At 40.8% G+C, this 24,526-nt stretch overlaps 2 protein-coding genes across 5 annotated transcripts in view; both read right to left on the reverse strand.

Annotated features, from left to right (window-relative positions):
• The window catches only part of RPL27A (ribosomal protein L27a), a 231,101-nt gene that overhangs the window by 88,694 nt on the left and 117,881 nt on the right, over positions 1-24,526 (reverse strand). The window lies entirely within an intron of this gene.
• DENND2B (DENN domain containing 2B) overlaps positions 1-24,526 on the reverse strand; it is a 180,504-nt gene that overhangs the window by 82,785 nt on the left and 73,193 nt on the right. For all 4 annotated transcript variants that reach the window (XM_057418275.1, XM_057418274.1, XM_057418272.1 and 1 more), the window contains one exon: positions 19,769-19,873. In XM_057418275.1, coding sequence (XP_057274258.1) covers positions 19,769-19,848 — 80 coding nt within the window. In that variant the 5' untranslated portion in view covers positions 19,849-19,873. The remainder of the gene's footprint in view (positions 1-19,768; positions 19,874-24,526) is intronic.

The raw sequence follows: 24,526 nt of genomic DNA on the forward strand, positions 1-24,526 counted from the left end.
GCTCATGCACATGTGCTAGTCATGGAAAAGCCCCAGAATTTAGAGAGAATGAGGCAATAAAATCAATGTGGATAAATATCACAAAATATTTAAAGATAGAACAGAAATAGAAACACCAATTATTTTTCTGTTTATACTTCTGATTTTTTTTTCCACAAGGAATTTTAGTACTTTCTATTTAAATTAAAATACAGATGATATCAGAACTAGTTACAAAATGATCGGTCAGTAGGACAGTGAAACAAAGCAAAGATCAAGCTCTGTGTGCCATTTTTAAAAGCTCCCAAGAAGTACTGAGTTAATGATAGCAACTGTGGGATGCATTCAGAGTACTGTGGTGAATTCCTGCATATAAAACCCCACCAGAGCTCTGGGTATCTGCAGTCGGTTCATGGAGAAAAGCACATAGAAACACAGCTAACTGCAGATGAACTGTGTTTTTATGGCTCAGAAGCAAAATTTCTGATTTATGCCAGTGAAATTCAGGAGTCATTCTGCCAAAGTAAATTACTTGAAGTGGCAACTATGCTCTACAACTGTACAAAAAAAAAGGGCAAATAAATCAAAGCTGATGAGTCAGATCCTAAATACTTGAATGAGACTGGATCTGTAAAGCAAAGACAGCAGGAAAACCTGACAATGACAAATAACTGTAAAATAAAACGTGAACGATCAGTGTGCACTAGGTACATGCTTTTGCCAAGAAATTTCTAAGGGTGAAGAGACAACAGGAAATTGTGAGATTATCTAGACTGAGAGGGCTAGATTCCCTGCTGCCCTAGATTTATGGCAGTCTTATGCTCTGTTACTAGGCAAGTGCGAGATGGTTTTTAAACAATGCCATGTTTAAGCTTTTTCACCCCTTTTCTTCAGATAGAAATGACTACCTAAAGCACAGATCAATTAGCCTGCGCTGTACCTTCCATCACCATGATCAGAAGTTGGCTGCCCATGATAAAAATATCAGAAGCAAGACCTGAAATATCAGAGAGCACCTTTCGTTCTTTTCCGCTGTAGTACAGGCACTGGTTTCACAGGACCATCTCTCATTTTCTCCTCCAAAAATAATATGATTCAAAGTTGAAAAATGGAAGATTCCCTTGTAGTAACTCTTTTCCCAAAACATGTTCGGAATAATAAATTATGCAATAGATATTTCCACTGTTATACCTCCACTGTTACTTATTTTTATTATGTTCTGGAAACGGTATAGCATGTTTCAGTCTCACCTGCTTTCTTAAGATCTAGAGTTTTCTTGTAGAGAGAGTGGCAGCACAACAAAAGATAGCATTTTCTTAATCAGACAGAATGCAGAAATTCTTAATTGTCTGTATAAGAACTGCCAGCCCTTGAAACTTGGTCTTTAGCAGCATGTGTAAACATGCTAACTTCAAAATCCCAGGACACATGGAAGCTCTCAGCTTTGTTTTGTCAAAGCACAGCGGATTTTTCAACATGCTTATTTATCTGCCCTGGAATCTCAAAGCAATAAACTCTGTGGAACTAATTCTGACAGAGCTTTGCAAGGTTCTACTTTTACATACACACAAAGGGTTAAAAATCATTTATTATAAATTGTGATACTTAGTTTTTAACGCATCCAAGACCATTCTAGGTTTGGCAACCTCCAAGTCTAGAATTCCGGTTTGGAAAAGCCCTGCCTGAATGCAGCCTATCCGACCCGTCCCTGTCCAGCTGCCATGCACTTGAAGCTCATGTATTGTGAAAGAAGCTCACAAGTAATAGGTACTGAGGCAGGGCAAAAGAAGGAGTAATTCTGATTGTAGACTTTGCCTAAAGAGCGCTTGGGGGTCTCACCTCTGACCAGTAGCTCAGGGCCATCCTTTTCTGAAGACAGCTGCAGCAGCTTTGTTAAGCTTTCTGCAGACTCCTCTGTTAAGTACAAAGCTGAACCAATGGCATACAGTCAGCACACCCCAGGTTACATGACACTGAGAAAGCTTGTTTGTCCTCTGAAGGGCACTTTTTGTACATGTTTCTATATGTACAGCTTTTTGTTTGTTACTGTGTTACTTGTGATAAGATTAATGTGTGTTCTACATTTTTAGCTTCATTTTAGAAGCTTTACCCTCTCTCCTTTGACCCTTAGAAGAGTGAATTTCCACCTGTCTAGATCTCCAAAGATCTCTGTGCCTAAAACTTGGACTATTTGTCAGACATAATAAAGGTTATCACCTTCCCAGTCACTTTGTTACACGACTGCATCCTGACAGTTGTCTCTCATCCCTGTGTTGACACTCATGGCAAGCTTTGAAGACAGACAACACAATTTTCCTAACAAGTTACACCTTTTTTTGGGAGTAACAAGTTCAACACTTGTAACAGACTTTGTAGGGGGGAGCTCTACTACTGTCTCTCACAACACAGGACTTTCATGCAGCAATTGCAAGAAAAACATTAGATGCAGAAAGTTTTTTCAGCACCTGAAAAAGCAGAAAAGAGAAGAACCAGTCAATAAGTGAAATATGACTCATGGAGGTGCTGAAGCAAGGGAGGAGGAAGGAAACACATGGACATTTGATGATTTCTCAAATATCAGAAATGCATGCTCAAACTATACATAATACTTTGTATGTTCAGAAGAAACAGGTAGTACAGATTTGCAGGACAGCTTTGGTATCAGGACAGGTTGAGGGTATAAACAGTATTTCAGAAGGTGCCACTGCCTGCCATGACTTATACTGACCTGTAAGCTGTGGGCTGACATCCTTCATATAATCATATATAACCCATCCAAACCTATACAAGAGGCCACAGATGCACAGCCTGATGTTCACAGAAATGCTCCATGTTTTACAGATGTGTCGTGGTTTAAACCCAGTCAGGTAACTCATTCGCTCACTTCCCCCCTTTCTTGCCCTCCCCCTGCTCCCGGAGGGACGGAGAGGAGAATCAAAAAGAATGCAACTCCCACGGGTTGAGATAAGAACAGTTTAGTAACTAAGGTATAACACAAATCACTACTGCTACCACCAATGATAATAATGATAAAGGAAATAACAAGGGAAGAGAATACAACACCTCAGCACCAGCTGACCGATAACTCGCCCCCCAAGCCCGACCAAGCTCTGACCGATACCTCCTCCAACCCTGCAGTCTCCCCAGCCCTTCCGGCTAACTCCCAGTTACATCCTGGGCATGACGTGCTGTGGTATGGAATACCTCTTTGGTCAGTTTGGGTCAGGTGTCCTGTCTCTGCTTCCTCCTGGCTTCCCCTCCTCCCTGGCAGAGCATGAGGCTCACAAAGTCCTTGGCCAAACCAAAACATCTCTATCAGCTCTGTTCCCGAGCCGAAAGTCAAAACACTGCACTGCACCAGCTACCAAGGAGGAGAAACATGACTGCTACTGCTGAACCCAGGACAAGATGTTACAGTGAGAGGATCAAAGGAGAATAACTATGGGTAAAATAACATGAAATACAAATTAAGAGTCTCTCCTGCACATGATAATTTTGCATAGAACGCGTCTCATCTTTGGAGGCTGCCTCCTGACTCTGAAGGAGGAAAGATTTGAAGGTTTACAACCCTGGCCTCTCTTATCATCATAATTTTCTTTAGTGGCTCTGACCTTATGGAATGAAAAATAAATTCCAGCTATGACGACAGACATGACCCTTGGTACGCATTACAGTGTGCATAGATGTGGTGGGTTGACCCTGCCTATACACCGCATGCCCACCACAGCCACTCTATCACTCCCCCTGAAGGAAATACAATGAAAGGCTCCTGGGTCGAGATAAAAACAGGGAGAGATCACTCACCAATTATCACAGACAAAACAGACTTCACTTGGGGAAAAAAGTTACCTTCATTTATTACCAATAAAATCAGAGTAGGATAACGAGAAATAAAACCTTAGAAAATAAAATCTTAGAAACACCTTTCCTCAATTCCTCCCTTCTTCCTGGACTTTACTCCTGATTTTCTCTACCTCCTCCCATCAAGCAGCACAGAGGGGAGGGAATGGGGATTTAGGTCATATCTCTGCTGCTCCTTCCTCCTCACACTCTTCTACTGCTTCAGCATAGTATCCCTCCCACAGGAGACAGTTCTCCATGAACTCCAATGTGAGCCCTTCCCACGGCCTGCAGTTCCTCATGAACTGCTCCAGCATGGGTCCCTGCCATGGTGTACAGTCCTTCGGGAACAAACTGCTCCAGCGTGGGTCTCCCACGGGGTCACAAGTCCTGCCAGCAAACCTGCTCCAGTCTGGGCTCCTCTCTCCAAAGGCCTACAGGTCCTGCCAAGAGCCTGCTCCAGCCCCTGGGCTTCCCACAGGATCACAGCTTCCTTTGGGCATCCCCCTGCTCTGGCATAGGGTCCTCCCTGGGCTGCAGATGGATATCTGCTCCACCATGGACCTCCACATGCTGCAGGTGGATATCTGCTCCATCATGGACTTTCATGCGCTGCACATGGGTTATCTGCTCCACCATGGATCTCCATGTGCTGCAGGGCACAATCTGCCTCACCATGGTCTGCACCATGAGCTGCAGGAGAATCTCTTCTCCAGCGCCTGGAGCACCTCCTCCCCTCCTTCTGCACTGACCTTGGTGTCTGCAGGGCTGTTGCTCTCACACATTCTCACTCCTCTCTCCAGCTGCAATTGCTCCTGTGCAGGCATCTTTCCCCCTTCTGAACTACATTATCCCAGAGGTGCTACCACTGTTGCTGATGGGGTCAGCCTTGGCCTGCAGTGGGTCCATCTTGGAGCTGGCTGGTATTAACTTTATCAGACATAGGGGAAGGTTTTAACGGCTTCTCACAGAAGCCACCCCCATGGCCCCCACTACCAAAACCTTGCCATGTAAACCTAATATGATGGGTTTGTACAGATTAAGAAGAAATTGAATACTTTACTTGAATTTAAGAGGGATTTTTCTTTCAGTTTTACTGTTGGCCTTTTTTCATTCACTTTCTTTAAATATCCATGAATTAGGATTTGATTTTCTTCTGGCTTATGTCAGCATGAAACAAGAGTTACTGAAGAGAAGTTGCTGAAGATGCAAACTGATGCAAAATTGTTGTTATAGGAAGATCTAAAGCAAAGTTTCAGCCTAATAACACTGAAAATTAAATTAGATTACTCTGACTGGTTACTGTATGCTTCACGCTACTTCGTTTAGCTAAACAAGCCAGGAAAATAAGGAAATGTGTTGGGCATACCCACAGCTGAGTGCCATATGAAAGCCTTTGTCAGCCGAGAGTTGTTTGGGGTTTTTTAGTTGAACACAGCTTTGAAAAAAATCTTTGATCTATTTATTCCCCAATCTGTTGCCAGACACACATAAACTGACAAAGTAAAAAAGGAAAAGAAAAAAACTTAAAAAGCACCAAGATATGGCTTGCAATGATTGCTGCTATCACAATTATTTACCTTAGAGTCCAGACAAGGCCAGATTTAACTTGAACAAATCCCTAAACCTGCTTCACTGAATATTACTAAAAGAGCGGCAGGCCAGTGCTCGAGCACCACACACACCAACACTCAAAAACATGGTCCAAAGGAGACTTTCCAAAAGATCTAGACATTGGCTTCTCTTTTTACTGACTGTAACTGTCAACAGGAGCAGAGTTAGGTCAGGGAAAGACACTCCCCATCACTTTGCTCACCATGATCAAGGGTAACATAAACGTGTACATTACTCACCCAGCTGAAATGAGCCTCCCAGACCACATTTCACCACCACACCTACAAAAGCTGTGGGATCTCAAGCCTAATTTTGGAACTGGGATACTATCTGGGGGGATTTATATATCCTTTATAAATATTTCATTCTCACAAGACCTTGGCTTCTCATAAAGCCATGGATTTAATTTTACACTCTTCTGTTGGCCTACTAGGTTTTATAAGAAGCTGGCCAATACATTTTTACTTTTTACATTATAAGCTCATCAGCTGTGAAAATATTTGCTCTCTGAAGACTACAAAGCTTAACAACAAACTCCTTGCTGTAGCTCATGGTCTCTAAGCTAACGAACATTTGAAGCAACAGAAGTCCAGATTCTGGCCCTAAGTTACATCCCTCAGAGCCTCACAGAGTTTGGCAACACTGATTTGTTTTTTTCTTGAAAAGCACAAACCCTTAAGACTTCTGTTATTTATCTGATGGAAAAACAAACCTCAAGCTGTCTCATACCCCAGAAATTAAGTTTCTTAGAAAACATAATACAAACAAACAACTGAAACCAGGCATAAAAAACAACACAACACACTGAAGTTATGCTGGCAGCATTGTGTTTAACACTGAGTTTCCATCACAGCAGTTATCCAGCATTTAGAAAAGCACAGTCATTGTAAGTCATATTCAGCCCAGGCATAAATAAGTACAGCCTCTCTCTAACGGACTGACACTTTCTATATAATAAAACCAAATTTAACTTGTCCAAAGTAGGCAACCCAACCATACCAGGAAAAAAAAATGTGTGTTATACCTCATACACACTGTCATCTGGTGGGTATATCGCGGGGGGGGGGGGGAGAGAAAGCAGTGGCAAAAGGCACAGCTATGGATACTGCAGCATAACTTAAAAATCACCTCTAAGGATTAAAGAGGAAAAAAATGGAATCTCATCAGACTAGATCAGAAACATGTATTTAGCTGTGCAGAGAAATTAGGTTCTGTCTGAGAGCAAAACAGGTAACAGAAGGAAGGGAAAAGAGGGGCTGTAAAAATTAGTTTTAGTCCCACAAAGTCCCTTGTCCTGTAGCAGAGCTGCAAACTTTGGCAACTAAAGCTACTTCTATTGCTGTGTTTAGTAAGCTGTAGGATGGTGTTGAGTTCCTGCCTGCGAGTAGAAAGCCTATCTATTGCAAAACTGGCTTTGGGAAAGGATATCAGAGTTCAGTGCTGTGGCACTTCATGCTCTTCACTTCTACTTTTTTTGGTTTCCTCCTCTCATGCCTGTGACAAGCACACAACTACTCACCATTATATTCACTTCAGCCTACCAATCCCAGACTTACTCAGAAGCTCTTCCCTCCTGGAAAGGTGCAGAATGGAGAAGGAGGAACTCTGCTCTCAGCCCCTCATGTCCTGCCGTAGCCACTGTGCTTCCTGAATACTGCCTGCTTCACTTGTGAGGCAGTAAATGACACACGGTCTGAGTGCGTATGTCAAACCTCTGTCCCTTTGTATGCTTAAAGGGAGGAAACTGGTATTAATGTTTAACTAGCAAAGCCCTTCTCTGCTTTCTCACTTTCACAGGTGCATGAAAAATCTGGCAAGCCAGAAGTTTCCTCCTGGTTACCCACGGCTTAGAAAAACTCTTGTTTCATTTGGGTTTTTATTTTAAAGTCAGAGGGAGCAGCAGTTTACAATTCATTCCTGAACCTCTAAACCAGGCCAGTACAACTGCCTGTCGGTAAAGAAATCATAGAAGAAAGAAATCATAGAAGCTGAATCAAGTACTCAGCCACACACAGACACAGTGAACAAGCCCACCAGACGCAGCACATATCTGGAAGCCCACATGGGTGACATTACTGTTTGACAGGAAAGGGAGAGGTTAAAAATCCACATTAAAATGCTTTCAGGTCCCTGCCAACAGTTTCAAATGGACACAGGCTATCTGCCATCTCCCCTGTTTGCCTCTGTTGACAGAAAGAGGTTTTCCAAATCAGCACCAAATCAAGAGGGTAGAGGTTTCATGTGAGAGCAGTCTGATTACTGGGCATTTGTTTGTACTGACAAGTACCCTTATGGGCTCAGCTGCTTCCCTGGATAAATATCCACTGCACAGAAAACCAGGCACTCTAAAAAGGCCACATCTAATCCAAAAGATAAAGATGGATGATCTGAAAATCCTATGCACAGGTAGCTAAGGCCTACAGGCACACTTTCCTTGCAAGTCCTTGGCTCTGTGCTGACAAGGACACTAGAGTAATCAAGACCTGTTGCTCTCCTACAGAGGGCTCTCACCAACACATCTCTTGCTCAAAGCCTCCTAGGCACTATGGGCATTTTCGCATGTATATAATTTAATAATATGGATGACAACTGTGTATTTCCATTAGCTCCTATTTACCTGCTTGCAAGAAAATGCTTACAGTTTCAGTTGCTTTTAAAAGCCATTTGCTGTTAATGTTCCTCAAGTGCAAATACAAGGTTGATGCTCAGTATGGAAACTGAATCAAGCATCTAACTAATTCCCAGTTTCTGTACACAATATTATCTGGTGAAAAGTTATTATGCTATTTGGAGGATAAAGCCTGTGAAAAGACTGTGAGGATGCTGTGACAATGGTACATCTTGTTTGGCTTGCTGGACAAAATGGTTTTCCTCCAACCAGGAAAGAAAAGCAGGATAATTCTTTCACTTATATTTCATTATGGTTAGATCTTGCTTTCAATCTTTGTCGTGGGTTCAGCAGTAGCAGTCATTTTTCTCCTTCTTAGTAGCTGGTGCAGTGCTGTGTTTTTGACTTTTAGCCTGGAACAGCACTGATAACACCCATGTTTTTAGTTGCTGCTCAGTAATGTTTACTCTGACCAAGGAATTTCTGAGTCTCATGCTCTGCCAGGGAGGAGGGGAAGCCAGGAGGAAGCAGAGACAGGACACCTGACCCAAACTGATCAAAGAGGTATTCCATACCACAGCACATGTCCACTATATAAACTGGGGGCAGTTACCCGGAAGGGCTGAATCACTGCTTGGTTCGGCTCGGTATCGGTCGGCAGGTGGTGAGGTGCTGTATTCTCTTCACTTGTTATTTCCTTTATCATTATTATTATTATTGGCAGTAGCAACAGTGATTTGTGTTATACCTTAGTTACTGGACTGTTCTGATCTCAACCAGTGGAAGTTACATTCTTTCAATTCCCCTTCCCATCCCTCCAGGAGCTGGGGGGAGGAAGGGGGGGGGGGGAGAGGGAGACTGCATGGCTGACTTTAAACCATGACAATCTTACTCTTCACAAATTCTGCAATGCATTCTTTCAATTTTCTCTTCCACTCCTGTGGAAAATATCTTTTTAGGATAACTAAACAGTGCAGGAAACTGGTAAGAAAACACAGACTCTTTCATTCCTAAATCGCTCATTCAAATCCAGACTGATTAGAACACAGAACAGAAATTGTTCTCCCATACCGATGGCTTTTCAACAGCTAAAGTGTAAAGAGATGAGGGTCTCACACCACTTCCTAATAGACAGATACTCACAGAACATAAAACATCATTAGTAAAGCTCAGAACTTGTATCTTTGTTGGAATTTTCAGTGAGATTGCCAGCATCTTCCTGGTACCCAGATTTTCATTCTAAGAATGACTTCCTCCAGAAAAATTGAAACATTGGCATATGACTTAAAACTGCTTTGCACAACTACTATTCTCTATCCCCTGTGGACTTCTGTCTCACTTCATATCAACACCCAATAAACAATTTTACATGAATCCTGCTCCAATTTTCTGATACTGCATCGATGGGGACTCTTGTGTTTTAATTGCTTATATTCACTCCATTTTGGTGCAGTAAAAACACTAAAAAGACATCAGAAACATTTTCAAAAACAATACTGTTGTAATAAATTTGTGCAAAAATCTGTAGTTGTTTAGTTGAGGTCTCAGTACTATTGTTTACACTACTGTAAATATAGTGATTAAACAATTGAAGATTGTGGTGGTAGTCTAAATAGTCTTTGCACTGGAACAGAACACAGTTGCATTAAAAATGCCACTTTTAGACTAACCTGTCAACTGCAACACTCTGCTTTTTGACAGACTTACGACTTTTCACTTTCTAGTTAGTTTCCAATGTTTTTAGCAAATATAAACCTCAATAAAAAATGTAATTTTAATGAATGATGTATTATTTGCTGCATATAAAATCATAGAGCATTCAAAGTGCTATGTGAATTAAATTACTTTGGGAAGTAATTTGTCAGAGTACATTCCTCGAACCTCCAAATAACAATAAAGCAAACTTGATCTGAAACTGCATGAAGCAAAATGCAACGAAAAGGTTATTGGCTTGGTTGGGGTGTTTTTTCTTCAAAATACTGTGCAAATGGGAGGGATTATTAACACAACTTCCATCTAAGAAAGTTATTTGCTTGACTAACAAGTGCATAAAAATTAAGTAGTAATGCTTCTTCCTGAACAGACGTCTGTTAAAAAATAGTCAAACAAATTAGCCAACAATGGAAATGGAACAGCAAAGTTTCCTGCTCCTCCCCACCATTTGAGGAAGCCCAAAGGATGTACCCAAAAGTCCATTTCTTCAGTTCTATCTCTTGATCTAATTAGAAGCTGTTACCTTGTTTTACAAACCATTCTTCTTTTCTGTGTCTAGACCACTGTGCTTATAAGAAGATTTCTGCAACCCTGTTAAAGAGATCTCAGGAGATTTCAGCCTGCTTTCTGATCCACTGCCCCAAGGTCACTGCTGAGCAGGGCAAGGGAGGAGAACATTCAGACTCATTTGAAATCAGCACCCCACCAATGCTGCTTACCCAGATAAAAGACAGCAATGAAGTCAATGAATACAAAGCCTGTATTCAAGCTCTTCCCATTTCAGGGTCATTTGAGTCAGTGCTTCGACTTGTTCCCACTGCTGACATTACCTTCTTTATGACAGTACCTCACTCCCACCTCCCACGGCCCAGTTCAGATTCAAGCTGCTGGAGCTCTGTGGTCCAAACACACCTCCAGCCTCACAGGGTATATAATGGCTGCTATTCCTTTCTGAACCAAATGTATCTTTGTGCTTCTGGGAGCTGACTAGCTGAAAATTTGTCAGCTGCACAGTTCAAGCTGTGACTGCTTTTAAAGAAGTGCAATAATTGCTAATAGATTACACATCAGATATTCAGTTTCCACAGTTTGGCTGAAGTTTACTTGTGTTGTTTTCTAAACCTCAATGATTTTAAAAACAACAACAACAAAGTGTCTCATTATGACTCCAGTAACTGCATATTGCTTGCTTTCAGCAGAATCTTACTGAACACTATTCTTCCTATTTTCAAGCTTGCTGTCAAAATATTAAAACTTCATTTTTTAAAAAAGTAACAACCATTTTTTACAGGCTTCGTTTCACAAATTCATAAGGAGATTCAAAGTTTCTCACTACTATTTCTGAGCAGTAGGCAAATACTTCTGGCAGGAGAGCACATCTCAGCAGCTCAGGGCAGAGTGCCTCTTTGCCTTAAGCCACGCGCAGCCCCCAGGAGCAACCCTACAGCTCAGAAGAAGCAAGCGGTCAGGGCCCCGCCTCCTGTGCTGCCTGGCACAGGCAGAAACAGGGACATGTCAAGAATGTATGAGCTGAAATACCACTGGCCTCTTGGTGCTCTACAAAGTCCCCAGGGTCTGCTCTGACTGAGAAAACTAGGAGCTGTTTTAGCCCAGGCTACACCACAACTCAGGAGCAAAAGAAACTTTTATTTTAAAATGTACATATTATTTCAAGATGTACAAAGTTAAGACTTGGCTCCCTGCTTCAGGTATGCATTGCTCACTCTCCTTTCCAAGCTTCCCTGCCCTACCAGAGTCCCTTGAAATAAGTAAATACAAAAAGTTACTTTTTGTCTACCTTACTGTTAACATTTTTCTTACAGTAGAATCATGGTGGGTGCAGAGTTCTCTTCCCCACCACACTCTGATGTGGCAATAGCGAGGGAGCTCTTCTGCCTTATCTGCCTCCGGAGGCATTCAGCAGCACATGAACACAGCTCTTTTGCAATAGTCACAAGAGAATTCATTTGCCAGTGCAGGCAGAGTGAACCACATCTGGATGAATGTCTCAACAGTAAATTTGAACAATGTCTACAGCTTAACAGAGCTGAAGGACACTGCTTTGGTTTGGGTTTTTTCTTTTGTTAGGGGTGGGGAGTTACAATAGCAGAATGATTGAAATGATACAAAATAAGTTAAAATAATATCATTACATATCAGGTAACAGCAAGTAAAAGCACTACAGTTGCATCCATGAGCTGATCCCTTTAAATGAGAGAAAAAGCACTGCCTCTCTGAAGACACTTCCCCCAGTGCAGACTAGGACTGGTTTTGGAAGTGACTGTATAATTCAGTATTTTAAGGCCAAAACACAGACATGAAATCTTCCTTTAATGATGGCTACACAGAAGCTGAGGCCCTGTGGAAGCAAGTCCAGATCTGGCCCCTGGTTTAGCTAACTGCAAGGGAAAGCATCAGCCCGAGGAGCCTTCTCTCTGTATTTCCAACAGTGATTTTACCTATGAATAACAACAGCAAATAATACCAGACTCATGATGAAGCTGAACATGACACTGCCCCAGCAGGTCACTTGGTTAGGAAATACAAGTCATTATTTTATTTGATATTTAAAGAATTATGAGCAATTCAGCTAAAACACTCCCTAGGTACTTCTAGAGTTATATTAGCCCAGATAGTCATTTGGTTTATGTGGTGCATCTCCACTGCCTTCACTGGAGGTAAGCCAAATCCTGCCAATTAAAATTTTGCCCCATTAACTTAAACTCTGGAGAAGGTCTGAGCCACAAAGCCAGTGCAAACATATCTCAGTGCATGGTAAACTAATGGGGCTGACAAATTGTTGGTGGCAGCAAGAATGGCCTCACACACTGTTGGAAGATAAAAACCAAAGCCTATATTAAGATGTTTGTGGGTACCAGCTCAGTTCTTCCCAAGCAAGGACAAAGATGCAACTCAGTGATCAGATTTCAGTTTTGATCAAGCAAGAGCATATTTGATTTATTATATTGTTAGACTAAGAAATTAATAACTTGCAAGTTTGTGCTCACAGCAATTTTCAGGTGTAATCCTTTACTAACACAGATTGCTGATGCCTTGCTATACAACCCACTGATATCAGCACCCTCAGCCGATTGTGTCATTAAATCACGATTGCTCAGCTGGAGAATATTCTCCATCTCAGTGAGGACAACACCTTTCCTGTGCAGATTGCTTGTAAGACAACAGCCCACATCAAAAAATTCTATCCACACCCAAACTCACAGGATTCCAGTGATGTAGTTTTCCTCAGATGCATAGCCTCTGAGACTAGTTTTCCTCAGACATACAGTGCTTTTGCAGAACTGGAAGCAGGATTGGTTTCTGCTTCGGCTATCTTCCCAAATCAAGCCCAGAGACATTAAACTAAAAAGGTGTTTGTTCTTACCAGTCCCTCCATATATACTAGAAAAACACTAGAGCAAACGTGAATTTTGTTCACTGCAAACAGTATACAAATGTGCTTACAAATGAGCTTTCAAAAGCTCCCTCCTAAGACTTCATTTGTGAAACTTCAGTGCAAACATTTTAAATGTGCCTTGCATGGGATAGACTTCGTTCTGTTCCATAAGAAGTCAGAGGACAATCACCTTTACTTGCTTCTCAAGAAACTGAGAGTAAGTGTAATGATATTATTCTTGTAAATGATGTTTCTTGGTAAGTGCACATATTGCTTAATTCATCAAAATACCTTCTTCATTTTATCAACATTTACAAAAATAAATACTGATGTGTGTAATTTTTTTTTCCCAGTTTAACAGAAATTTAGCCAAAAGTTATTAATCAAGAAAGTACATCAAATCACAGTCTAAATAATTCTGCTCACAGGGATATATTCTGTATTTACAGCAGAAGATTACTGCTCATGTTTTTAATTATTTTAATCTGATAGTTTTTTAAAAATCCTATCTTGCAGTAAAAACGTGTCTTACAATATTTGTTTTGTTTCTCATTCCAGCACTGCATGTAGCAGGGCAACACTGCCTGGCAGGAACACAGTTCTACATCCAGCTCACAAGGTGGGACTCATATGGCATGCACAGCCTGCACCACAGAAAATATCAGAGATAAAGGGAAATTCTATCACAAATACACTGAAAGAAGACTGCATCTCCAAATTCTAAAATTACTTACCCTCAGACAAAAATACCCTCAGACAAAAGCTATAGATCAATGGGCTTGTCTAAAAACAAACATGCAATACCCTCTTGCAATACCCTCGGACAAAAACTAGATCAATGAGCTCCTCTAAAAACAAACACTTCCCGTACTCAAGTCATATACTGCAGCAGGTGATAAGGCTCAAGCCAAGTGTATAAAATTACTTGAAATCCCAAGTTCAGAGATGGCATATTAGCCAGAGGTAAAGACATCAGGAATGATTTACAGAAGTTATATAGCCACAGTTACTCTAAATACTTTTCAGCTCTGGACTTGTGCTTGTTGCACTTAGCATCTCTAACTAAATTGCAATTTTAAGATACAATGATACATTAATATATAATTATTTTGTTTGTAATTTTTTTCTCCTTTTCTTTGATAGACTAGACTACAAGTAGAGCATGACCTCGCAGGCATAGCTGTAGGCCTGTTTTAATACAGTATAGTGTTGAGGTGCCTTTTAAGTCAGAGCTGGCAGTGCCATTTCTACATTTATCTTTGCACTGGAACAAACACAACATTAAGACAAATACTTTATAAATTAATTCATTAATTCAAATAAAGTTTCAGCATAAAACACAGACTCCAGATAAATACTGAATCATTTGCCAAAGGAAAGCAAGCCACGTTCTGAGGAGAGGGCTACAAATGCTGCTACACCTATTATTTGACTTCTGTTGTTTTAAAGTTTCCTCAGAACTACACTGATCCTCTTAACTATGGTGCAACCAAACAAACTAGTCATTTGATGCAAAAAGGTCACACAATAGCCGTGAGTATGCTATGTGCTCCTTTGTCTCCTGTTGAAGAGTTAATAAGATTTCACAGAGCTGCCTCTTGCCAGAATTGCTTAGAAGTCTCTTTTAGCTACACATAAGGTGCTTTCCTAACTTCCTGCTCCTTGGTGCTCACCTCAGTGACTCACAAGTTAGGATTAAAGTTGTGTCCTTGAAGCTCACTGAAAGGCAGAAAGTCTTATTTCGTAAGTGTAACAATCCTTGTGCAAACTCTCTAATATTTGCTTCCTATAATTGACTCTTGTTCCAGACAACCCCACTGGCTTGGGCCAAAAAGCATGCCTACTCCAAGCTCTGTCACTGACCATGACGGTTAGCAGGTGCCTAGAGAAGAGCGTAAGAACAAGATGAGCATACAGTGCTATTTAACCAGTTTAACAGTCTGTTGACTCACAGGTTTTGTTTCAGTGGCTAAAGGCCTTTGGTAGATTTTTCTTCCATGAATTTGTCCAATTACAACATCCTGCATAGTAAGTTCCATAGTTAAAAACATGCTGCAGAGAAGTACCTTCTTCTCAAATTATTTTCAGCCTGTCATCTTGCAGTTTCATTTGATTCATATAGGTTCTTAAATAGAAAGATTTTTTTCCCCCTTTGGACTACATTCCATATATCATTTCAGAGACTTCTATTACCCCTTCTTTCCCTTTAATTCTTTCATTTTCAGGATGAAGATTCACACTCACTTTATTCTTGCCTTGTAGTGAAAATGTTCCGTACCTTCTACCACCTTCATCATCTTTCTACAATTTTCCTATTCCGAGCACAGTCAAGTTTGTCTTACAGTCAAGTTTAGCTTGACACACAAAAATCTCCATTTGTAATGAATGGTGAATAAACTTCAGATAACTTCAGAAAGAATGCATCGGTGTGGATGATGTTTATTTAAATCGCCTCACTTGCTTCAGTTACAAAGGTTTTCCCTTCCTGTGTTTACAGCAGAAGCCTGTGAATCTCACAACCAGTTTCTCAGGTGAGATTCACAGTTATCCTCCCTCACTCTCCTCTCTGTCTCTGCCTCATTTCCTAAACTGCCATTAGCACAACTCTGGTGGAAAAATGGCTTTGGTGCCTCATATCAATAGTTCGCCACTCTGGTAAGGACCAAACTTAGGTACTGCAATAATCTTGATGCAGTTTTATAGATGTTTACTTGTAGGCACCTCCTTTTCACTGAAGATATTTCTGACTAAAATTTAAATCCATGATCTAGGAGGGCCTAATTAACAGCCAAAGGAATTTGAAAGACTTCTATAGACTTTACTGACCCTTGCTTCTGACCCATAAGGAACCACAAAAGGTTGAACCAGATGGTGACACTCTATCACTGAAACACACCTCGCGTCTTGAAATCATAGAAGCATTTAAGTTGGAAATGACCTTCAAGATCAAGCCCAACTTGCAACAATAAACCCCACCAAAAATAACAGTCCTAGCTGTCCTAAAGCTGTCCTAGCCACCAGGAGACTAATACAGCAGTGTTTTGCCAGTATCAGCACTTACTGAAACTCTACTCCCACAGATTATATATAGAGAAAGCACATTTGCAGACTTCCAAATCTCCAGTCAAATCCCGTACTAAATGGAGACAATGACTGCTCAGTTTCAGTGAATCTTTGAACATGCTGGCAATAAATCCTGAAAGCCTTAAACTTTTATTATGCCAGCACTTACTTTGCTGATTTACAGTCTGACTAAAATGAAGAATGCTCATGGTTGACTCAAATAACATCCTCTTACAGGGTTTCACAAAGACAGGTGAAGAAGATGACATAAGGCAAAATAAAGGATGGAGAAGATGACATAAAGCAAAATAATGGATGGAGAAATGGTGCATGACAACCTATTCATTTCCTCATTTGTCACACAAGTGCAACTCAAAAGATTTTTCATAGCTTCAGGTCCGTACTTGTACTTACAAAATCTTTTCCTGACAAATTCTAATCAAACCAGATGGTGATGATAAGGAAAGTTTATTTGACCATTGTTATCCAATAACTATCCCACAGTACTTTCTAAGATATTCAGAATGGAAAAGATTTTAAACCCAAAAACCAGGTCCAAAGTTTACTTAAGTCTAGACCCAAGTTCCCACCACCAATCTGCCTGCTCTGGTGGAAGGAGGATAAATGAACGCCAGATATCATTAGGGATCTGGTTTTAATGTCTACATATGCATCGCTCTGTAGAAATTCCTCTAGCCACCCTCACTCCCCTTTTATTTTATATTTTTCACTGTTTTGTACTATGAGATGCCAAGCACACAAACTAGTAAACTGAGAAACATACGAGGATATCGAGTCCATTTCTGCTGAACTTTAGCACAGCATAACATGCCTAATAAAAGAACTAGAACAGATGCTGGTCATCTGTATCTTTAGTCAACTGCACAATTTAAAAAGAAGAACAGCACCAGAAGGAAGAAAGGCAAATCAACCTAATGAAAGGTTTAGACACAGGAAGGGTGTGACAACGTTGCAACGTCACTAGGAGAGACAGGATTAGGGTCAGGGTTCTGGCTAAGGCTCTTGATTCTTAGTCACTACTTTGTAGGGCAACCTGTCCCTTGGTAATCAGCATGAGGCCATTTTATCCAGTTCAGGAATATTGCCTGGGATTCAATAATGTATGTAGATAAGTGGGAAGGTGTAGCAGAGAGCTGGAAGTAAGAGATAAGTTTTCAGAAGTAGAAGGCAATACAGATGCAGCCATATGTGCATGAAATATGGAAACACAACCAAAACCAAGAACAAGCTCAGAGCATTTAAATGCAAAACAGAGTTGTGTCATTAAAAAGATTTTTTCCTCTAAATAAAAAAAGAAGTTGGGGGGGGGGGGGGGGAAAAAAAAGGGAAAGAGGGGAGAGAGGGAGGGAAGGAGGGGGAGGGAAGGAGGAAGGGAGGAAGAATCTCTTCTATTGCTTCCATCCTGAAAATCTCAGAATTTGATTCCTGTTTTCCCTTTTCCATTGTTGGCATTTGGAGATGTTCAGAATATAATGGCAGGTATCTCAAACCAAGCCAATATTCAACGTTGCTTTCAAGTTGACCTACAGTTCTCTGTTATGATTAAAGCCAGCTCTTCTCAATTTCTGTCTGAATTTCTCCATCTACACCAGATGTTCTATACCTGGCAGCTGCCAATACAGGGACTTTTTGCCTCTGGTATCTTACTTTCAAGTGGATGAAATCAAACAGTAATTCCATGATCCACTCACTTGAATCACAGTCTTTACTAAAGTATTTGAAACGGTAATATTCTTGTGCTGCTGTCAGCTAGTAACCCTGGTACAGCTTGTCAGGTGTAGTACCCTCAGTTAGTGATGGCAAGAACAGATGCAGCCTGCCCAAAGTGATAGTAGTATTTCATTGACATTGGTACAACCTATGCTCTTTTTCCAAAATGTCCTACAAATAAATAGGACCCCCACTACTTTTTCCTTTATAACATTCATTTTTTGGCACAGACCCATTTCACTGCAACCTACTGAATGCCTTACAGAGTTACATGTTGAACTTTGTAAGGCAAAGAGCATCTTCTTTATTTCTATGTCCATTAACTAACATAAAGATATTAGTGCAGTACAGAGACTCTATAAGGCCAGAGCAAGTTATTTGCACATTTCTCCTCTATGTTGTTTATAATAGGGTTAAAGTCTTGCTTTGAGCCAAAACACAAGAAAAATTGAGACAGTGGCATGTTATTGTGTAAGGTAGCGTAGAATAGACCCTCAAAACAGAGCAGGACAAGATAGCCACGCAAGAATCCCCTGGAGAGCTGGACAAAATGCTACAGTAAGGACAGAGATATGTCAACAGACATATTTCATGCATTTGAAGAAAGAGCCTGCACAGTTTATGTGGCTTTCTACTCACCTCACTAAGACGACATCCAAAGCCTAGTGCTTTGCTCCTGTGTTCAAATGATTAATCCATAAAGGTTCTGTAGCCTGATGGTAGTCTAAGCTTTCCCAATCAAAGCATACTGAGGCTGCCTTCAGATCTAAGTGAGGGATTTGCGACTGTCCCAAAATGAGAGCAGCTGGTGGGCTTGTCCTATGTGAAGACCAAAGTCAGCATTGCTTTGTAAAGGCTGTGGCTGAAAACAAGACTCCTGCCGTCCTGGATATGAGAACTTGTTGGCTGCAGGTGAGTTCTTTACTTGCGTACCAAAACAATATTCCAAAGCAGAGTTCCCCAAAGAAAACATCTTGTTTTCAGAGCACTGCCTGTGATCAGTATAAACTGAAAGATAAGGGATCAGTAACTGACTCTACCCATCTTGTCATTACACTGTACTAATTCATGAGTGCAAGGTATCTGATATTTACAGGCATCTGAACCACTGTGTGCAGCTGCATCACAGCCTTCTGATGGACTGGAACTTTCTTAGGATAGTGTTTCTTAGCCACAGGTAAGCATGCACAAATTTGGAAGCACAATCTAAACAGACTGATTCCCTCAGAATCGTCAGGTTTTGGGAGCTTAAGGTGTCCTTGGCTCAGATTTCCCCCAACTGTTGGTGATAAAGTCGTTCTACTTCATAAATTACTTTGATGCTACAGAAAGGAGGACATGTAAGCAAAGCAACAGAGATGAGCCCTGTGCTTTACATTCAGTCCTTTCATGCTCACTCCCTGGCCTGAAACAGGAGACTGCCTGCCCACTGTCTGTCAAGGCAGAAACAGAAGAGAAAACATGGCGGAAACCAAAACAAAATACAAACTGGAGATTGGCAATAGAGAAAAGCTCACATGCAGTCATATGGCCAAGAAATTTAGCCCAGACCTCCTAAGGCCTACACAGTGCCTTCCACAGAGCTCCTTCCTTGCAATCATTTTCATCATAACCAGCCAACAAACAGCAATAGCTTGACAGAAACATGCCAGAAGCAGACCTTTACTCACACTTTGGTTCCTCCAATCCCTACAAAACACTTCTCTCAGCCCAGCAAAGCGCTCTCTGTGTCAGAACAGAGGTCATTTTCCTTTGAACAGAGATTTTGTTCCAAACAGACAAACCTTTCACAGAATCTACAAAGCCTGCAATTCACCACTTACCTATCCAGAGCGTCCTGAGGCACTTTACTCCCTCCAGCTCTGCTGTTGACATTGGCATTCTTGTTGGCAGTCATGGTCATTTCTGCTTTCTAGAAATGTGGATATCTGTGATGGAAAAAAAAAATAAAAAATCAATGAAATTTTCCAATCAATTAACCTCAAGACTGTTAGAAGTACTGTGCTGTGCCAAGGCAGAACTCCAGGCTGCTTTTCGTTCTATGCAATCAGTCTCGTTATGATCCTGAAAAACTAAACCCAACCTCTCTACTGCTGCCCTTTCACATTCACAGACAAGTTTACTATGGCCTACTACTGTAAAGGGATATATGGGAGTTTGGTGTATGCTTCAGGTTCTGACAGGTCTGACTAATGATCCTTGATACAGAGTTCACAAAGTATCACAGGTTCGGCATGGTTCTTTCATCCATCAGTACATGTGGAGAGCCCAGTAACTGCACTGTGTGATCCTTGCAAATACCACAGCTATGACTGGCATTTTGGCCACCAAAGCTATTCCAAGGAATGAAGAAACTTTTCTTAAAATTTAAAATGCAGTTCTATTATGGAAATATTTTCTAATAGAGAAATATATTCAATACACAACATGTTGAATATAATTTTCAAGTCTCCTTGTGGTATGAAAATACCTACAAATGGTTTTCTCTATTGGCCCCAAGATTCTTTATGTAAAACTGTCTTAGGATATTTTTAAGACCTCGAGTACTATAAAGAATCATTACTAATTCTTACTTATTTCCTAGAAATTTGGTAACAACCCAAAAGCTGTATATTTAATTTCAGCCATTGTAAAAACCCCATATACCCAGTTGAGTGACCAAAAGATGAGCCTTACTTCTGTAACATTGCTCCATAAATGGCAAAGGAACAGCCCAGTATAATGATTTATTTTGCCCTCATCCCATTATCATAATAGGAATGGTGTGCTGTGACTGAAGGGAGAATATGACAATATGGATATAGGCCAGGACATAATCTCAGAGATGCAAAGGTGGTAACCTCTAACAACATGCCCCTCTGTTGACTATATCCCATGTTTTTGTGGTGTAGAACACAGCTCTTGGTGGCAATTTCCTCTGTCATTGAGATTGTTTGAGAAATATTTTGAAATATGAGGGAAAAAGATGTTTTCACGTCATGATAAGATCTCTAAAACACCAGCAGAGTCCCTTGCGGAAGAAATGGAACAGGACTTACTCCACCTGCTGCTGCAGGAGTTATTTTCAAGGATTGTGTGGCTCTGCTGGCATACGCACTGCATGGCTTCTGAGACTCTCAGAATATCTACTGATATTTGCAGCACTGGCCTCCAGGGTCTGACCATAACTACCAATTTTTATGACCATTAATGGCACAGCTAATGCAAAAAACAAGGAGTATTACAAAACTTCTTGTTTACTCAAACCCACAGTAAGTCCAGACTGCTCGAGAAGCCAGCTGTAATGCGATGCTGAAAAGCAAGCTGGGTACTGAAAAGCAAGCTGGGTACTGACAACACACAAAATCCTTGTACTAGTAGACCCATCACGGGAAATAGGATATTCTCTAAACCACTTTATTCCAAGCATCTCTGCCACAAATAAGGTCAGCAAACCTCTTCCAGATTGCAGCTCCAGAAGCAGAGAACCATGCCCACCACAGACTCCAGGTCTACTTGTCCTCCTGGGATTGTCTTCCACCTATTGATTTTCCCAGTTTAAATGGAGATATGTTTCCCAGCTGGTAATATTTTTTCTATGCTGAAGCTCCTCAGATTCCTCCAGTGTCCCGTTGTTACTGTTGGCGTTACAGTATCAACATAACAAACATAACAGGGCTGTTAAAGAACTGCCTGTTCTGATTGGAAAAGGGCTTGCTCAGGATGAGAAAGGAAACCTGCTGATGCTGGCCAAGCTTTCTAGGACTGCACATTCCACAGAGAGCCAGCAGCTTTTTTAATGTTTTCCACGCACCACTTCAATCCCTTTACTGTGTTAAATCTGTCTAAATCACTTATTAGCAATTAGGTGAGAAAAATAAGAGATATAACTGTGGCATAAGGTGAATAACAACTGTTAGCACAGCTCAGGATCATTTTCCAAGATTTGTTTTTTCTTTCAAGATCAGAATAAGCTGAAGGGAGCCTCAAAAAGACGGGATACTGAGCTGGCACATTAAAACCCCAAACAAACAAAAAAGTGTGCTTCTGGGATGTGGTTTTCCAAGAGTCTGCTTTTCACATACCCAAAATCTAATGAAAAAAAAAAAAAAAAGGTACATTAAAGCTTGATAAAAATTATTGCGGTCAGTATTTTAAAAAGTGATTATTTAAACCTCACACTTCAAAGCTACCTTAAATGTCAAATAGGCCAAACTGCTCTGCTTTCAGCAAAAGACGAACTGAGCTTTAAAAGGCAATTTCACAAGATATATCAAATTTGCTGATGTAAGTGTTTTTCTTCCCATGCATTTGAGACTCTGGTACATGTGGTGATGTCAACTGACTTTTCTATGCCATATTTCTTTAATGCTTCTTTTGCAAGAATATTTTGCTGTAGGTGATGCTGGTAACATCTCAGCACTTGGAGAGAAAATCCAAATAACTTTCACATAGCAGAAAAACAGTCAGTCCAGTGCCTGGAAATCCCAGCTCCCAAAATAAAAGGGAAACAGAGAAAAACACACAACTGAATTTTATGGTCAGGTAGCAAGAGCCTTCAAAATGAGTTTGACAGCCATGTAAGTTTTTTATATTGTATAGTAACAATCACATGCTTTGGGCTTGTGTGAGAGCATTCTCTATCACAGTGTTTGCAAATTATTCTTCACAAAGCAGTGAAAACCAAAGTCTCTCAAGTATTGTGACATACTGTTAAAAACAAATCCAAAGATAGTCATGTCACGCAGATTCCATGTTGCCTGGTTAACCATCTAACTACACTTTGCCTCAAAAATGCAGAATTCGGTTTCATTTATAAAGGTGAAGAATTACTCTGAAACCCTCATTTAGCCATAATTTGTGCTTTACGCCAGGTGTGGTCTCACTGATTTCACTAGGACAACTCTCCAATTAGCATAGATGATAGGATCTAACGGATGCTCTCCGTTATTACACCCATTTTGCCTAAAACATCCACAAACCATTTGTCAGGATCAGAGTGAAGACAACAGATACACAAAAAATGATGTGATGGCAACATGGGATCTACTGCTGGTACCAGGCAAGGTTCATCATACTGACTGAAAATGCCTACTGCACTGCAGGTGTTTCCTAGCAGATTTTTATCATTTCAGGAAGTCTCAGTGACAGAATATTCCTTATGGACTGTCTCCCTCTTCCCTCCCCCAAAGGTTTACTTGCACTCCCAAAGTGATAGTGTGGCCTGGAGCTTTTTTGTGCACAGAAGGGGCACTGACAACAATCCCACTTTTTCCTAATGAACTTTATGACTTATGAGGCCTTTGAACTTTTAATTCCATTAACAGGTGTTAGCAAGGCAGCTGTAAATCACATGCTGCTCCCTACTGCAGTTCAAAATTATTCTTAATTTCCTAAAGCATTCCAGTGCTTTGGAAGCACCCACTCCCATTACATTACACTATTGCAGTGCAAGTTGTTCCTCAGCTCACTCCCATTCACAAGTAGTTCAGGATAGAGCTAGGCTTGGACAAAGCACCTGAAAGGTCTTGGTAATCAGCAGAGCTTTATTTGTACTATCTGAGAGTCTGTAAGGCCTCAATAAAACCTTATTTCTTACACACAAGGTATCCACCATTACTATACTGCAAGGACCCCTCCTCTACTTCTGTGGTAGGTGTATAGCATTGGGCCTAGTTATTCATGTCTAGGCTCACATGTGTTATAAGTGTCTTAGATCAACATCATGTTATAAGTGCCTTAGATGTTTTAGAGAAAACATTTGCATAACTGGAATGACAACATCTTTCATTCTGTTAATATAATCATAGAATCATAGAATAGTTAGGGTTGGAAAGGACCTTAAGATCATCAAGTTCCAACCCCCCTGCCATGGGCGGGGACACCTCACACTAATCCATGTCACCCAAGGCCTCGTCCAACCTGGCCTTGAACACTGCCAGGGATGGAGCATTCACAAGCTCCCTGGGCAACCCATTCCAGTGCCTCAGCACCCTAACAGGAAAGAATTTCCTCCTTATATCCAATCTAAACTTCCCCTGTTTAATGGGAGCAGAATAGGCTCTTTCAATTGACATTTCTTCAGTTCAATGAATGTGCATGTGTTTTTGTTTGATGGCACTTTGTTGTTGTTTTTAATACTGTGATCAATACTTCTTCCTATCCTTATGGTCCTTTTCCCTTCTTAGTCTTAAAACATTCATTTCACTCCATTTTCTGCACTCATTTCTTAAGCATATTTTTCCATTAAATATCCTGTTCCAATAAAAAGTCCTTAGAGTGTGTTGCAATGCTTCAAAGCCAGTTTTCTGAACATCAGGAACACTAGCACTGTTTATCTGGAAGCTTAATGAAGAAGAATCCAGATTCTGCTGCTTACTGGCCTCATACAAGCAGAAGACAATGTATATGTGGCTTGAGTCCTCTTAGCCAGGCGTTCACTGGGACCCAGGCTGCAGCGCTGTGCAGATGAAGCTAGGAAAGTGGCAAAGAGGATAGATGCAGGGTTTCTAATGGCTTTAGAAGGCAGACTTTGAGTGTAAGATCCCAAGCCCTCCCCTGCATAATTACTAACATTCTACATAGAAAATGTCAATGTCCAG

Source organism: Pezoporus wallicus, unplaced genomic scaffold (assembly GCF_028554395.1).
Source record: "Pezoporus wallicus isolate ANWC-B61680 ecotype Strahan unplaced genomic scaffold, APGP_CSIRO_Pwel_v1 contig_2025, whole genome shotgun sequence".
NCBI classification, from domain to species: domain Eukaryota; kingdom Metazoa; phylum Chordata; class Aves; order Psittaciformes; family Psittacidae; genus Pezoporus; species Pezoporus wallicus.